This window comes from Ambystoma mexicanum, chromosome 5p (assembly GCF_040938575.1).
Source record: "Ambystoma mexicanum isolate Mex_15411 chromosome 5p, UKY_AmexF1_1, whole genome shotgun sequence".
In the NCBI taxonomy this organism is placed as follows: domain Eukaryota; kingdom Metazoa; phylum Chordata; class Amphibia; order Caudata; family Ambystomatidae; genus Ambystoma; species Ambystoma mexicanum.
The window spans coordinates 968,083,343-968,098,543 of record NC_090930.1 but is presented as its reverse complement, the minus strand read 5'-3'; the positions used below and the strand labels follow the sequence as shown (position 1 = coordinate 968,098,543).

At 48.9% G+C, this 15,201-nt stretch overlaps 1 protein-coding gene across 1 annotated transcript in view; it reads left to right on the top strand.

Annotated features, from left to right (window-relative positions):
• ABCA13 (ATP binding cassette subfamily A member 13) overlaps nucleotides 1-15,201 on the top strand; it is a 2,251,223-nt gene that overhangs the window by 1,057,504 nt on the left and 1,178,518 nt on the right. Inside the window, exons 30-31 of the mRNA XM_069613428.1 lie at nucleotides 12,547-12,639; nucleotides 13,323-13,401. Of these exons, the coding sequence (XP_069469529.1) occupies nucleotides 12,547-12,639; nucleotides 13,323-13,401 (172 nt within the window). The remainder of the gene's footprint in view (nucleotides 1-12,546; nucleotides 12,640-13,322; nucleotides 13,402-15,201) is intronic.

Genomic DNA, 15,201 nt, shown 5'->3' with positions numbered 1-15,201 from the left:
CGTAGTCAAATAGCCAAGGGGTGAAGTTCCATGAAACGCCAAACAGTTCTCGATACGAAGCAGCTCTGAAGCAACGTGTCAGCGTACCATCACTGATTTTAAACGGAGCTATGAATCAGGTGATAGGCGTCACGTGACATGTTTCTCCTACCGTTTCCGCGTCACGTGTTCCGCGTGAGTAGCATGTGATAGTCTTTTCCCCGATCACGCAATGCGGAAACAAGCCGAGCCGGCGGCCCCGATGCAGCGTTGTGCAGCGCCATGGCAACTGCCAATGAAACAACGGTCGTAACGACCTCGGGCGGCTGTCCCAGCCCGCTTTCCTCCAGAGGTGCCCAATCTGACCACCATGCTGCAGCCGGGTAAGTGGGGCGTATGGGCAGGCAGTAAGGTGCGGACATTGGAACCATGTGGACTTGAACCCATGTGTATGACACACAGTCAACAGGCACAGTCCTCCCTGTCATATTTAGGTGGGATCTGACAGGTGGAGTACACAACCTCTGGTGGAGTACACAATGCATCTCAGAAGGGGGAGGGCCAAAACCTTCCTCCTGCCATGGCCAGCCTAATTAACTATGAAAAGTTCCATGGATTTGCTCTGTGCATGTGTTTACCCTCTGCAGATGGTGGCAGCAATTAACTTAATCAACATACTAATAGAGTATACTTCAAACAGGCCCACATTGGGCTTGACTGCAGAATCTAAAACAAAGGAGACAGTAAACCCAGCACCCCTTTTGTATGCACAGTCAGTCCAGCTCCCACCCTAAAGTATCAATGACAGTGAGCATTCATGTCTGGGACTATGCGTTTACAGTAAGCAACCCCCAGAGGGGGCCCCATTCGAGAAGGTATGAGAATTTGGTTTACAGGAGACGGAATGTCTTATCACTGCAGCTTCAAGGGGTCCTGCCGATTTAATCAGGAACCACCAAGAGCTCAATTAACCAGAGAGACCCTTTGATTCACAACAGACAGGAATCTGGGCGGGGCTTAGTATTGCATGTTTTCACCCCTTGACTCTGAGTATGACCTCAGGCATGCAGGAGATTGTTAGTGGGATCCAGGATTGGTCCATTAAGATAGGCCTAGACTACAACAATCACTGTGGCCCATTTGGCTTTAAAAGAGGGCTGAGCCCCTCTTTTGGGTAGATCATCTGAAGACTTTGCAAGGAGTAACAAGAAGAACTAATTTGGTCCCTTGCTTATAGCTACAGTCTGACTTCTAGCTTCCATTAGTGAAGGAAGGCCAGGATTTCCAAGGAGGGAAGCAAGATTCTCTCTCCTAAATATCTCCCATGGAACAGAGGGAGATACTGAATCCAGAGGACCCTCCAGCAGCTCCAGAACCGGTACCCAGCCAGCACACAGCATGCCCTGCTAGGCTCTGCATGCAAGCTTCCTAGGTGGAAAGTGCCAGAGAGTCTCTGACCCAAACCAAGGACAAGGCCGTTGCCTGCAACAGTCTCCTCAGCTTTGGTCCGTCCACCTTAAAGGACAACACAAGCCCCTTTGTCATCCTCTGACAAACTGGCCTGTCGCCTGCTACAAAGGCAATACCGACTCTGTCCTCACCAAGAAGAAAGTCCACATTCAAGCTCGTGTCTCTGAGGCATCTAACAACTCGGCCGAACTCTTTAAAATCTACAAGGAGCTGGCCAACCCTGCTGCAGTCTCTACCCCTCCTGTTGCCTCCCAGGCTCTTTGCAATGCCCTTGCCTCTCACTTCATTTAAAAAACCCAGGACATCCTATCCACCCTCTCCACCCACACCCCTCCTCTTCCCTCTCCATCTAGGCTTGCTGACCCTCCTTTAGCCACCCTCCCACCATCCTTCTCGTCCTTTCCTCTTTTCACCCCTGACGAGGTCGCTAAACAAGTCCGATCTATGAAAGCCTCTTCAAAACAGGTTCATCCCTGTTCCTCTAAAACCATCAAGGACCACATTGACACCCTCGCTCCGGCCCTTGCTGATTTTTGCAACCACTCCTTTGCTTCTGGATCCTTCCCCTCCCCTCTGAATCACTCCTTTGTGTATCCTCTTCTTAAGAAACCCACAGCTGATCCTTCTTGTCCAGCTGACTATCGCCAAATTTCCATTACTCCCTTTCTTGGCAAACTCCTGGAAAAGTTGGCCATCTCTCAGTTTAACTTTCATTCCAATTCTGTTGGCTGTCTCCATGACCACCAGTCTGGCTTCAGAGCTGCCAGAAGCATGGATACTGCTCTCCTGAACATCCGTGAAGATCTGCTCTCCAAACTTGACTTTAACATTCCCTCTGTCCTCATCAACCTTGATCTCTCTTCTGCCTTCGACACGGTCAACCATACCATCCTGCTCAACCGTCGCCATGAAAATCTGGGTATCACTGATCAGGTTCTGGCCTGGCTGACCTCTTTCCTCTCAGATCGACCCTCCCAGGTCCAACTTGGCTCCTTCCTATCATCTATCTCCCTCTCAACCAATACCTGGCAACTCTCGCCCACTGCATTGCGACTTTCTGCTCAAATTTCCAGTGCTACACTGATGACACTCAACTCATTTTCAGGATGCCCTCTGCCACCTCCCCTCCCTCTCTCATTTCTGATGGCCTAACTGCCATTCAAGAATGGTGTGCCGCCAATGGTCTTTGTCTGAATGACAGAAAGACGAAGATCCTCCTCATCGGCACACCTTCACCATCCTTTCCCCTCAATCTCTGGCCAGCCTCCCTTGGCCCTCCTCCTACCCCCACCTGTGAGCCTAAGAACCTCAGGGTCATCTTTGTCTCCACCCTTTCCTTTTCCGCCCACATCTCTGAGGTCCCTAAAAAGTCAAATTTCTGACTGCACCTCCTCAGAGGTACTCTGCCTTTCCTCTCCTTCCGCCAGAAGCTCATGGTATCCCAAGCTCTGGTTCTCTCAAGCTTGGACTATTGTAACAACCTCTTTCTAAATCTACCTGCCTCTACTCTCCGCCTGTCAGAATCGGAAACTACCACCCCCGGTGACTCCTCACCTGACTCCTTAGAGGAATCCTCTTGGATAGAATTCTTAGGTCTTCTTCTCCTCTCCTTCTTGATCTCATCCGGTTCTTCGTCCGTCTTGGAACTCTTCCTTCCCTTCCTTTCCTTCTTCTCCTTCTTGTCCTTCTTACGCTCTTAGAGATAGGGACGGTCTCTGCTTGAGGCCACCCTGACAGTGGTGAGAACATGCTGTCAGGTGGACCCAGGGGAGCCAGTCCCTTGACGCCAGGGAAAAAGCCAGTGACGGCAGAAAAAACCCTGTTTGATGGCGAGTCCTTGCTGGCTGGGAGAGTGTCGGAAGTGGAGGAGGCCGATGAATAGTAATGCAGCAAACAGTACTTAAGTCCAAGTATAACAGGACGAGGTATGCTGATGTCGGAAAGGATTGGAAGAATATCCACTGCGTACAAGGAAAGCTGAAGCGGAGGCCGCACAAGAGCAGTCAAGAGGGAAGGTATCAGCTAATATGCGGGTAAGAGAGAGAGAGAGGGAGAGCTAGTACAGGAGAGCGAGAGAGAGGGGAAAATGAGAGAGCGAACAGAAGCGAAAGTGAAAGTGCGAGATATTGACATCCGGGCAAGAAAGGGAGAGGGAGAGATAGAATGAGAGAGATGGAACGAGAGAGTGAGGGAATGAGAGAGAGCGAGCGAAAGCGGGTGAACGAGAGTAAGGAATCGAGCGGGAGAGAGAGAGATAGAATGAGAGAGATGGAACGAGAGAGTGAGGGAGTGAGAGAGAGCGAGCGGGAGTGAAAGCGGGTGAACGAGAGTAAGGAATCGAGCGGGAAAGAGAGAGAGCAAGCGGGAGCGAAATAGCGAAGGAACACGGAGGAGAGTAACGGTAGGGAACCCAGCACAAGAGGGGAGAGGTAGTAGATACGAGGGAGCGGACAGAAAGGCCGCGAGACGGAAAGAACAGAGAAACAGGGAAAGCCGAAGCGGGCAAAGTACTACAGAGTAAAGGTTCAAAGGACCAAGCTCGAAGAGCGGCACTGCAGGCGAAGTTAGTGAAAGGCTGACAATGCGAGTTGCAACGCACAGCGTTGTGGGCGTGGCTACCTTTTAAAGGGAAAAGACCAGAGAGACTAGAACGGTAAAAGGACCGCAAAGATGCGTAAGTAAGCCTCCATCTTCCCCAGGGTCTAGGTCGAGTTGTGACAGTATGCCCCCTTCTCATCTGGGTTCCCCCGGGCTTACCCGGATGGAGGCGGTGAAAACGACGTAGCAAGCGAGGGGCATGAATGTGGCTTCTAGGTTCCCAGGTATGCTCTGCAGCAGAGTAACCCTTCCAATGTACCAGGTACTGAACAATACCATGTCTGTAGCGAGAATCCACCAGCCTCTCCACCTCGTATTCCTCCGGTTCTGGATTATCGGGAAATGATGAGCGTGGCATTGTCCGACCATGCGGATCTGATAGGTAGGCCTTGAGAAGGGACGTGTGGAACACAGGATGGATGCGCTTCATACTGTGAGGAACTTTCAAGCGAAAGGCCACCGGATTGGTCTGAGCAGAAATGGGGAAAGGCCCAATGAATCTGGCAGAAAACTTTCCTGGGTGTAACCAGCGTGGCAAGAATTTAGTGGACAACCAAACCTTTAGTGCCAACAGTCCATTTGGGGTTTTGAGATCTATTCCGGTCAGCATACCTCTTTTGGAGCTCCCTGCTAGTCTCCAAATTCTTCCTAGCCTCCCCTTGTATACGTTTTAGCTCACAAAGTCTTTGGTCCACAGCAGGAACAGCAGTCGAGGGTATACCGACCAAGGGGATGTGCATGGGATGAAAGCCATAGGAAAAAAAGAATGGACTGGTTCCTAGGGAAGAGTGCACTGTATTATTGTAGGCGAATTCCGCCGTGGAGAGAAAGGTCTTCCACTTCTCCTGTTCATGACCACAGAAACAACAAAGGTATTGTTCTAAGGTGGAGTTTAGAGGCTCAGTTTGTCCGTTGCTTTGGGGGTGGTAACCAGAAGAGAGAGTTCTACTGATACCCAGAGTCTTGCACAGTGTAGACCAGAATCGAGAAGTGAATTGAGACCCTCTGTCGGAAACAATAGTTTGGGGTAGACCGTGAAGCCTAACCACATCTCTCAGAAAAACCTCCGCGAATTCCGGAGCCGAAGGTAGGCCAGAAAGAGGAGAAAAGTGTGCCATCTTATTCAAGAAATCTACAGTAACCATGATGGCGGTAGAACCCATAGAGAGAGGAAGATCCACGATAAAATCAGCAGAAATGTGTTCCCAAGGACGTGCTGGCAAAGGTCCTTGTTGAAGGAGACCCAGAGGGCGATGAGTAGAGGATTTATTGGAGGCGCAAATAGGACATGCGGCTACATAAGCCTTTACATCCTTGGCTAAAGTGGGCCACCAGAAATACCTTGATACCAAATTGGCTGTGGCTCCTTGCCCCTTGTGACCAGCAGAAGGTAGATCGTGACACCAAGACATGGCTTGAATTTGAAGCTCTTTAGACTGAAGAAACAGCGTGTCTTTGTAGAAATACACTGTCCCTCTTTTCTCCAATGAAGACAGATAGTCGTTGGGTATCTGGGTCAAACTAGATGTTTGTTCAACCTCTTGTAGAAATGAATTGACCGCTCCTAATGTTCTTTTCCCCGAAAGAATCTCTTCGGGTTTGTGTCCATCTTCTGGGCATTCTTCTCCTAGGCTCCGGGATAAGGCTTCAGCCAACACGTTCTCCTTCCCTGGAAGATACGTGATGTCAAAGTCGAATTGGGAGAAAAAATAGGCCCACCGGGCATGTCTGGAATTGCGACACTCCATTTGTTGGAGTATCTTAAGGTTCATATGATCAGTTCTCACCAAAAATGGATGAGCAGCCCCCTGTAACAGATGTCTCCACTCGACACAAGCCTGGCGGATGGCCAGCAATTCCCGTTCCAATACCGAGTAGTTTCTTTCACTCGGGGTAAGTGTCCGGGAGTAGTAAGCTACCGGGTGTTCGATACCATCCTTACCAGATTGTAGTAAGGCTGCCCCTATGGCACCTCCAGAGGCGTCCGTTTCAACCACAAAAGGAAGGGACTGGTTCGGTTGAATGAGGATGGGCGCAGTGGTGAAGGCCTTTTTGAGTACCTGGAAAGCTTGATCTGCCTTCGAGTCCCATACAAATTCTTGACCCTTCTTTAGTAGATTGGTAATGGGTAGCACAATTTCCGAAAAATTTGGGATAAAGCGTCTGTAAAAATTTGCGAGACCCAAGAACCTCTGTATATCCTTAGGGCTGCTGGGAGTGGGCCATAGTAGTACCGCCTTCACCTTCTCGGGATCCATCTGAACTCCTTTGGAGAGAATAAAGCCTAGGTAGGGAACTGAAGAGGACTCGAAGATGCACTTTTCTGGCTTTAACAATAGGTGGTTCTCTTGTAGTCTCCTTAACACCTGCTCTACGTGTCTCTGGTGTTCGGCCGGAGAAGAAGAGAAGATAAGAATGTCATCAAGATAGACTACCACAAAAGAATATAGCAGGTCAGAGAATATCTTGTCCACAAACCGTTGGAACACCGCTGGGGCGTTTACCAGTCCGAAGGGCATTACTCGATATTCAAAGTGTCCCAGAGGAGTTCTGAAGGCGGTTTTCCACTCATCCCCTTCTTTGATTCTCAACAAATGATAAGCACCTCGAAGGTCGAGTTTGGTAAAAATGTTAGCCCCTTTAACTGCTTCCAGTACTACCTTAATTAGAGGCATGGGATATCTGTCTCTTATAGTCATACAGTTCAAACCTCGATAGTCAATACACGGTCTCAATTCGGAGGTTCCTTTTTTGGGTACAAAGAACAGTGTTGCTCCGGCAGAGGAGCGTGACTCTCTGATGAGACCGTTCTGAAGGTTTGCATCCAGATATTTCTTAAGGGCCCTTCTTTCTGGAAGAGACATGGGGTACATTCGGCCGAAAGGAACAGAAGCACCTGGCTTTAACTCAATGGAGCAGTCTTCAGGCCGATGAGGAGGTAAGGAGCGTGGTAATTCGTCTTCAAAAAGTTCGGCGTATTGTTGATAGCAGAGTGGCACCATCTGCACCACTGAGGCGGACATAGGAGTAAGGATTCCCTTACCAGGAACCGGATTAGTCTGAAGAAGGCAGGAAGAAGTACAGAAAGAAGATAAAAAACATATAGTGTTGGCTGACCAGTCTATAGCAGGATTATGCTTACGTAGCCATGGTATTCCCAGTATTATTGGGAAGTGTAAAGCTCTTATCACATCGAAAACGATCTGTTCTTGGTGTTGAAAAAGAAGCATAGTAGCGGGTATGGTTTCTTGTACAATGGGCCCAGAGGAGAGTGGAGTTCCATCCACTCCTTCTACGGGTAAGGAACAGCTCTTTTGTAGAAAAGGCACCCCCTGATCTTGAGCCCACTGGACATCGATGAAATTACCCGCCGCACCACAGTCCAACATAGCCAAGACCTCAATGGTGGGATTGGACTCGAAAGTGAGATGTATGGTAAACACCAACAGTCTGATATCTTCTTCTGTAGCTTTCTGACAAGTAAGGTTGCAGGGATTGATCGCCTCTGCCCGGTTCTTATCCCTGCTTAAGACTGGGGAGAAGCATTTCCCAAACGTCTTGGAGGTACCTCTGGGAAGTTCCGGAGCAAATGCTTAGAAGATCCACAGTACATGCAGAGACCCAGATCTCTGCATCTCTTTCTCTCCTCTGGAGTCAGGGGGCCTCTAGTAGTTCGGATCTGCATCGGTTCTTCAGCCTGGCTCCGAGTAGGTAGAGGAACTGGGGTTGTACTGGCTGAAGGAAGGTTTCGGAACCTCCTTTTTTCTTGTCTTCGCTCTAGAAGTCGGTATTCCAGCTGAAGAGTCAGGGTCACTAGTTCTTGGAAGGAGGCCGGACGGGCCACTCTGGCTAGCTCGTCTTTGAGATCGTCATGGAGCCCCCGGCGAAAGAGGGTTTGTTGAGCAGAGTCGGGCCATCCTGCATCCTTTGCCAGTCTTATGAATGCGGAAGCATAAGTTTGAACATCTTGATTCCCTTGACGAATGTCCAAGAGGGCTTCGTAAGAAGAAAACAGAACCTCGGGTCTGTCGAATCTGGATCTCATCTGCTGGGTAAACTGGGAATAATCGTTGACTGCTGGGTCGGATTGGGATATCAACGGGGTGGCCCTAGCCAAGGCATTTCTGACGAGATTAGAAACAAGGAAACCAACCTTGGACCTGTCTAGTTCGTAAGCCTTAGGTCTAAAAGTGAAATAGACCATGCAAGCATCCAAGAATTCCTTCAATTGCTTTGGATTACCATCATATTTATCAAAAGAGAACGACTGTGGAGGCAAGTCGCCCCGAGTATTATCTCGTACTGCTATCTGTTGTCGTAGACTGACATTTTCGGTTCGGAGGTTCTGCACTTCAGTCTGAAGGCCTTGGATAGCAGCTACCATCTCCTGTATCTGTTCCAGGGAGGCCATGTTGACTTGTCGGCGTTGCAAACTGTCAGAATCGTAAACTACCACCCCCGGTGACTCCTCACCTGACTCCTTGGAGGAATCCTCCTGGATAGAATTCTTAGGTCTTCTTCTCCTCTCCTTCTTGATCTCATCCGGTTCTTCGTCCGTCTTGGAACTCTTCCTTCCCTTCCTTTCCTTCTTCTCCTTCTTGTCCTTCTTACACTCGTAGAGATAGGGACGGTCTACGCTTGAGGCCACCCTGACAGTGGTGAGAACAAGCTGTCAGGTGGACCCAGGGGAGCCAGTCCCTTGACGCCAGGGAAAAAGCCAGTGACGGCAGAAAAAACCCTGTTTGATGGTGAGTCCTTGCTGGCTGGGAGAGTGTCGGAAGTGGAGGAGGCCGATGAATAGTAATGCAGCAAACAGTACTTAAGTCCAAGTATAACAGGACGAGGTATGCTGATGTCGGAAAGGATTGGAAGAATATCCACTGCGTACAAGGAAAGCTGAAGCGGAGGCTGCACAAGAGCAGTCAAGAGGGAAGGTATCAGCTAATATGCGGGTAAGAGAGAGAGGGAGGGAGAGCTAGTACAGGAGAGCGAGAGAGAGGGAAAAATGAGAGAGCGAACAGAAGTGAAAGTGAAAGTGCGAGAGATTGACATCTGGGCAAGAAAGGGAGAGGGAGAGATAGAATGAGAGAGATGGAACGAGAGAGTGAGGGAATGAATGAGAGAGAGCGAGCGGGAGCGAAAGCGGGTGAACGAGAGTAAGGAATCGAGCGGGAGAGAGAGAGAGCAAGCAGGAGCGAAATAGCGAAGGAACACGGAGGAGAGTAACAGTAGGGAACCCAGCACAAGAGGGGAGAGGTAGTAGATACGAGGGAGCGGACAGAAAGGCCGTGAGACGGAAAGAACAGAGAAACAGGGAAAGCCGAAGCGGGCAAAGTTCTACGGAGTAAAGGTTCAAAGGACCAAGCTCGAAGAGCGGCACTGCAGGCGAAGTTAGCGAAAGGCTGACAATGCGAGTTGCAACGCACAGCGTTTTGGGCGTGGCTACCTTTTAAAGGGAAAAGACCAGAAAGACTAGAACGGTAAAAGGACCGCAAAGATGCCTAAGTAAGCCTCCATCTTCCCCACAGTGTCCAGGGTCGAGTTGTGACACCGCCCTCTGCAACTAATCCAGAACAGTACTGCGAGACTTGGCCTCAAGCCCTGGGATCGTATCTCTCCAGCTCTGAAATCTCTCCACTGGCTCCCAGTGGATGCACGGATTAAATTCAAAACCCTCTGCATTGTCCACAAGGCTTTCTGGGGCCTGGGTCCAAAATACCTTCAGCTATCCCTCTGCAAATACCTCCCCTCTCGAACTCTTCGCTCCTCTACCAACAACTCCCTCAGGGTCAGTCATTTTTCAAAGAAACGAGCTGGGGGTAGATCTCTGTCTTCGGCTGGGGCCTCCCTCTGCAACAGCCTCCCATCCACTGTAAAACTTGAGGAGAACCATCTCTGGTTCCGGAAGCACCTGAAGACCTTCCTCTTTTCTTCTGCCTTCGCTCCCTCTCTCCCCTGCTGATGTGTTCTCTCTTGGCACCGTGCACCTGGCCACACTCTGTCCTTCGGGCCCAGGTACCTGCTCAACCTGCCAACCTCCCGCACTGCCTCCGGGCCACCCCTTGCACTGGGGTCTGTATCTGTACCCATACAGCCCCCGCTTTTTCTTCATGCACTTATCAGACCTACCCTGTCTGCTGCCTTAAACCTAGCACTTGTAATTTGCTTGCTGCATTACCACTGTTTGTTGCCTTTATTATTTATTTATTGTTATTTATCAGTTTCTCCTCTGCTTCGCACTTTCCACTTCTCCCCCCCTTCCATGCACTTTTCCCCTCCCCCCTCCCCCCTCTCCCATGCACTTGCACGTTCTCAATGTCACTGGGCCTAGTAAGTTTGCTGTTTTGTTCTCCCCTATTCCCCTCCCTTGCCTTGTCGCGCTCTGAAACACTTGTGTACGAGCGCGATAGAAATAAAATATCAATCAATCAATCAATCAGTGAAGAAGCTAGGAGGCATGAATTGACAAGCATCAACCAGTGTCCACCTTAAAGGACATTTTCGAACCAGTTGAGCCCCTTGAGCTGCAGCCGACTGCAGTGCTGACTGTTGACACGCTGCAGTCACTAATGTCATCTGAAACGCCTCCACTAGCGCTACAGCCCCACCAACCAGCACTGAGACAATGATTCCTCACCCCGAGCAGCACAGTTGTCCAGCCTTGCTCGCCTAACTGCCTACCGCCTGATTCCTGTAGCTCTCTTCCGTCTGTCACAGGAGCTAAAAAGCACCCTAAAACTGACTTGACAGTGTTGAGCACCAAGAACTTCTACAAGCACAAGATACATTGTGGTTCTGCCCCCCTAGTCCTTTTCTGAAGACCCTGAGTGACATTTTACGACCCATTGCTCCCTTTGTGCTGAAACCAAGTATCCTTGAACTACTGTGATTGAATACTGACATGAGGGTAGTTGGTAAAATAATTAGAGTGCATTCCTTTTCCTTCTTGAAACTGCCTGTCCTCTACATTCCTTTCTAGGGTGGGTGTTATTTTGTAGTGTGCTAGAACTGTCTGTTTTGATAATAATAAAGTAGATATTTGTATACAACCTCGACTGAACAGTCCCTTTAATCATTGGGTAATAATTGTATTTTCGTTGTGTTGCAACTAACCAGCGATCCACAACCTTGCGGAGATAAGCCTACCATTCCGTCCACGTTACCAAAAGTGGGCAAGGAGGTTTATAATTTGCTTGTGTTTCCACTCTGTTCGGATCCCTTCTGGTGTACTAGAGGTGTGGGGCTGATTGATGGTTTAGAAAACAATATTTATCCGTGGACCACTGGTGCCCCAGAAGTTGATTCGTCACATGTACCCTCAAGGAAAACATTCTGTCACAAGGGGTGACCAATAAAGACTAAAGATGAGGCCTCAATATTCACATTCAACTAATTATGAACATGGCCTTAAAAAGGAGCACTTTGCTATATCAAGAGAATAATTGCATTCCCACTGTTTGCATCTCGCAATTATTTAATAGTTTTACCCAGTTATTGGCAATGGATAATGATAACGCTGGCTACGTTCACTTTCACATGCTAGCTCCCTAAAAGCCGTAGAACGGTGAGTGATGAGCAATTCAATCACACACAAACCCTGGAATATGGACATTTGCCTGGAAAGCTACGAGATCCACTGATGATTTTTTTTTTTGTATTTTGAACGCTTATGTGGTATACCATTCCTAAAATTATTTCAATGGACATTATAGTGATATATAAAATGCGGCGCAGGCCAGTGTAGGTTCAATGTGCAGTTCTGAAGGGTTGTGCATAGTATTGCTCCTTTAAGATCATACAAGAAAAGGGGGAAAATAAAATGTCGAAATAAAACAATGTATAGGGGTACATTTAGGTAACTAATGAGAAACCGGAGAGAATTAACTGTGTTTCCGCTCAGTGCATTTTCTCCAAAAGACACTTCACTTTAAAAAAGATGAACCACGCTTAATTTGCAAATAATGAGAAATGTGTAAACAGGTTGTAAATGATTGTCTCCTCTGCAATCTTATGTGATGGAAATGTCCCATTTGACGCTGCTAGGAATTGTTAATAGGGAAACACAAACGCAATTGCTTGCCCGGCTAGAGATGACAGCGCACCAATTGTTACTTGGCGTAAAACACCACCTCTCGGTGTCCCCCAGAGGCATTGTAGCTCCTGCCAGCAGGTTTGCCTGGGAGCAGGAGGCAAATCCAAATCTTGTTTTTGAAAATTGATAATAAAACCATGTAAAAGTTGGGGGCAGTTGTTGCACTCCCCCAAACTTTGAGGGGATCAGACTCGCTCTTAAAATGACACTCTTGTTTTGAAAAATATTGTATTTGTAGCGGGGGTGGGAGGGTAAGTAGGAAGGCTAATTGGCCTGCCCCCATCACGCATTGAGCGAAGGTATTCTGGGGAGCATTTGAATTGTCCAGAGGATATGCGCTTTCAGATGCCTGTCAAGGTTTGAAAACCTAAAGGAGTTAACATGTGTATTTTTCCTTCATTAAACAGTGCCGACACAGAAGATTCTGCAAACCTTTCCCAAACGCTCCTGAGAGTGTTCGTCGGCCATGATAGTCCCTGCTCGTCGCATGGCAATGACGCGTGAGTATACCCCTGCTGCACAGTCTACCAAGCAAACCCTGTTGGCGCAACCTCTGGACCTCAGCAATCAGCTCCTGCATTATTGTTGTACGGTTATATATAAATCAGCCAGGCACGCGGTTCCCAGTCCCTAAACACAGATTTATTTGTAAACGGAACACTAATGTTACAGTAAAAGTACCCATCCATTTACCGGTAGCGAGCACTGCAGCGGTTTATGCTAAGACAGGCTGTGGTTTTCCAGTAATACGTGGTTTAACGCCCATGGGGTTGCCGGGTTCTTGCTTACCTGATCCATCAGCAGAGCTTGGCAGTCGGTTTCTGGGTAGCCAGGGCACCATGCATTGAAAAGGAAGAAACCTGAAAACTGCTCCATGCCATGTTCACTTTCCAGAGAAGGCAATGGAGAGGAAACACGCCATGAGAAAATGGGGGATGACCAAAGAAATGTTTATACTGTGCCATTGCTACAATAGTGATCACAGAGAGCTGTAGCTTGTCCGGAGAGTAGTGTCGGGTGCCCCTGCCAGGGGTAGACAGACCTTGCTCTCTGAGACAATAGAAAAGGGCAGCAAAAAAAAGGGGGTGGGGGGTGCGTGGCATGACTCAATACATTGACAAGTGTTCACTGTGGACACACAGAGATGCTTTTCCCTAAAATGTGACTTGCTCTTTCCATACAGGGGGAACGTGTCCTGCTGGCAGATGGAACAAGGCACTGAGCAACCTATCACACCATGTTCCTGTGTGAAAGATCAACAGGTAAAATGCTCATTACATGGCCAAATTCTTTAACATCTATATCCAAGCACGCGTCTCTGCGGCTTCTAACAACACAACCAAACTCTTTCAAATCTGCAAGGAGCTGGACAATCCCTCTGCAGTCTCCAACTCTCCTGTTCCCTCCCAGGCTCCCTGTATGGCTCTGGCTTCTCACTTCACCACTAAAACTCAGGACTTCCTGTCCTCTCTCTTGTTTTCCCTCTGCCCACCTCTCCCTCTCCTCCTTTCTCCTCTTTCTCTTTGACTAAACCTGAGGAAGTTTCTAGACAAGGCTGATTTATGAAAGAGTCATCCAAGCAGGTGTTCCCTTGCTCCTCCAGAACCATCAAGGACCACATTAACACCCTTGCTCCAGCCTTGGCCGATTTCTGCAATCACTCTTTTGGCACTGGAATGTTCCCCTCTCTCCTCAGGCACTCCCTTGTGCACCCCCTCCTTAAAAATCCTTCTGACGATCCTACCTGCCTGGCAAACAATCATTCCTTTCCTGGGCAAACTCCTGGAAATGTTGTCCTTCTTCCAGCTTACTCTCCACACTGAATTTGTTGGTTGTCTCCATGACCATCAGTCCAGCTTCAGAGCAGCCAGAGGAACAGAAACTGCTCCCCTAAACACCCGTGAATATTTGCTCACTAATCTTGATTCTAGCCTTCCTTCTGTCCTCATCCTCCTTGATCTTTCCTCTGCTTTTGACACAGTCAATCATGTTATCCTGATCAAACGTTTGTGTGAGAACCTGGGCATCATGGATCAGGCCCTGGCTTGGTTGACCTCCTTACTCCTGGACCGACCCTCCCGGGTCCAACTTGGATCCTTTCTTTCCACCACCTCTCTCTCCACATGTGGTGTTGCCCAGAACTCCAACCTCTCACCCTGACTTTTCAAAGTCTACTTGGCCCCATTGGCCCACCTCATCTCTCCCCTCTCTAACTTTCAGTGTTATGCAGATGACACTCAGCTCTTCTTCAGGCTCCCCTCAGCCTCCTCTCCTCTCTCGCTCATTCCTGATTGCCTATCCGTGATTCAGGATTGGTACGCCTCCAGCCATCTCGTTCTTAATGCTAGTAAGACTGAGATACTTCTCATTGGGACACCTGCTCCTGCTTTCCCTCTTTCACACTAGCCACCCTCCTTGGGCCTTCTTCTTGCACCTTCCTGTGAAGCAAAAAACCTAGGTGTCATGTTCAACTCCACTCTCTCCTTCTTCCCTCACTTCACGGACCTCGCCCGCACTACATACAACTCTCTTCCTAAGCACCTACCTTCTCGAACCCTTTAACTCTCTGAGGGTAAGACACTTCTCTAGGTAGAGAGTGGATAGTAGATCTCTCTCCTCTGCAGATGCCTCCCTCTGTAATGGCCTCCCTGCCCATCTCAAACATGAGCCGGACCACCTGAGGTTCCAGAAGCAGCTCAAGACCTTCCTTTTTACTAATTCTTTCTCTCTCTCTCTCTCTCTCTCTCTCTCTCTGTCTCTCTCTCTCTATCTCTCTCTCTCTCCCCTGCTGATCCACTTATCAGTGGCACTGACTGGTTGCCTGTCTACCCTCAGAATCTCAATGGGCACCAGACTTCTCCACGACCAGAAGCCCCTGCACTTCCTTCAGCCCTTCCTGCACACTGCCCTGACTGCACTAACTTAGAGCAATGCTGGCCTGATTGCAGTTCCCCCTTCCCTTTCCCTGGCACTTCTCCTCTTACTTCCCCCCTGCACTTGCACGATCTGAATGACACAAGGTCTAGTAAGATTGTTTGTTTTGTCCTCCCTCTGTCTTCCCT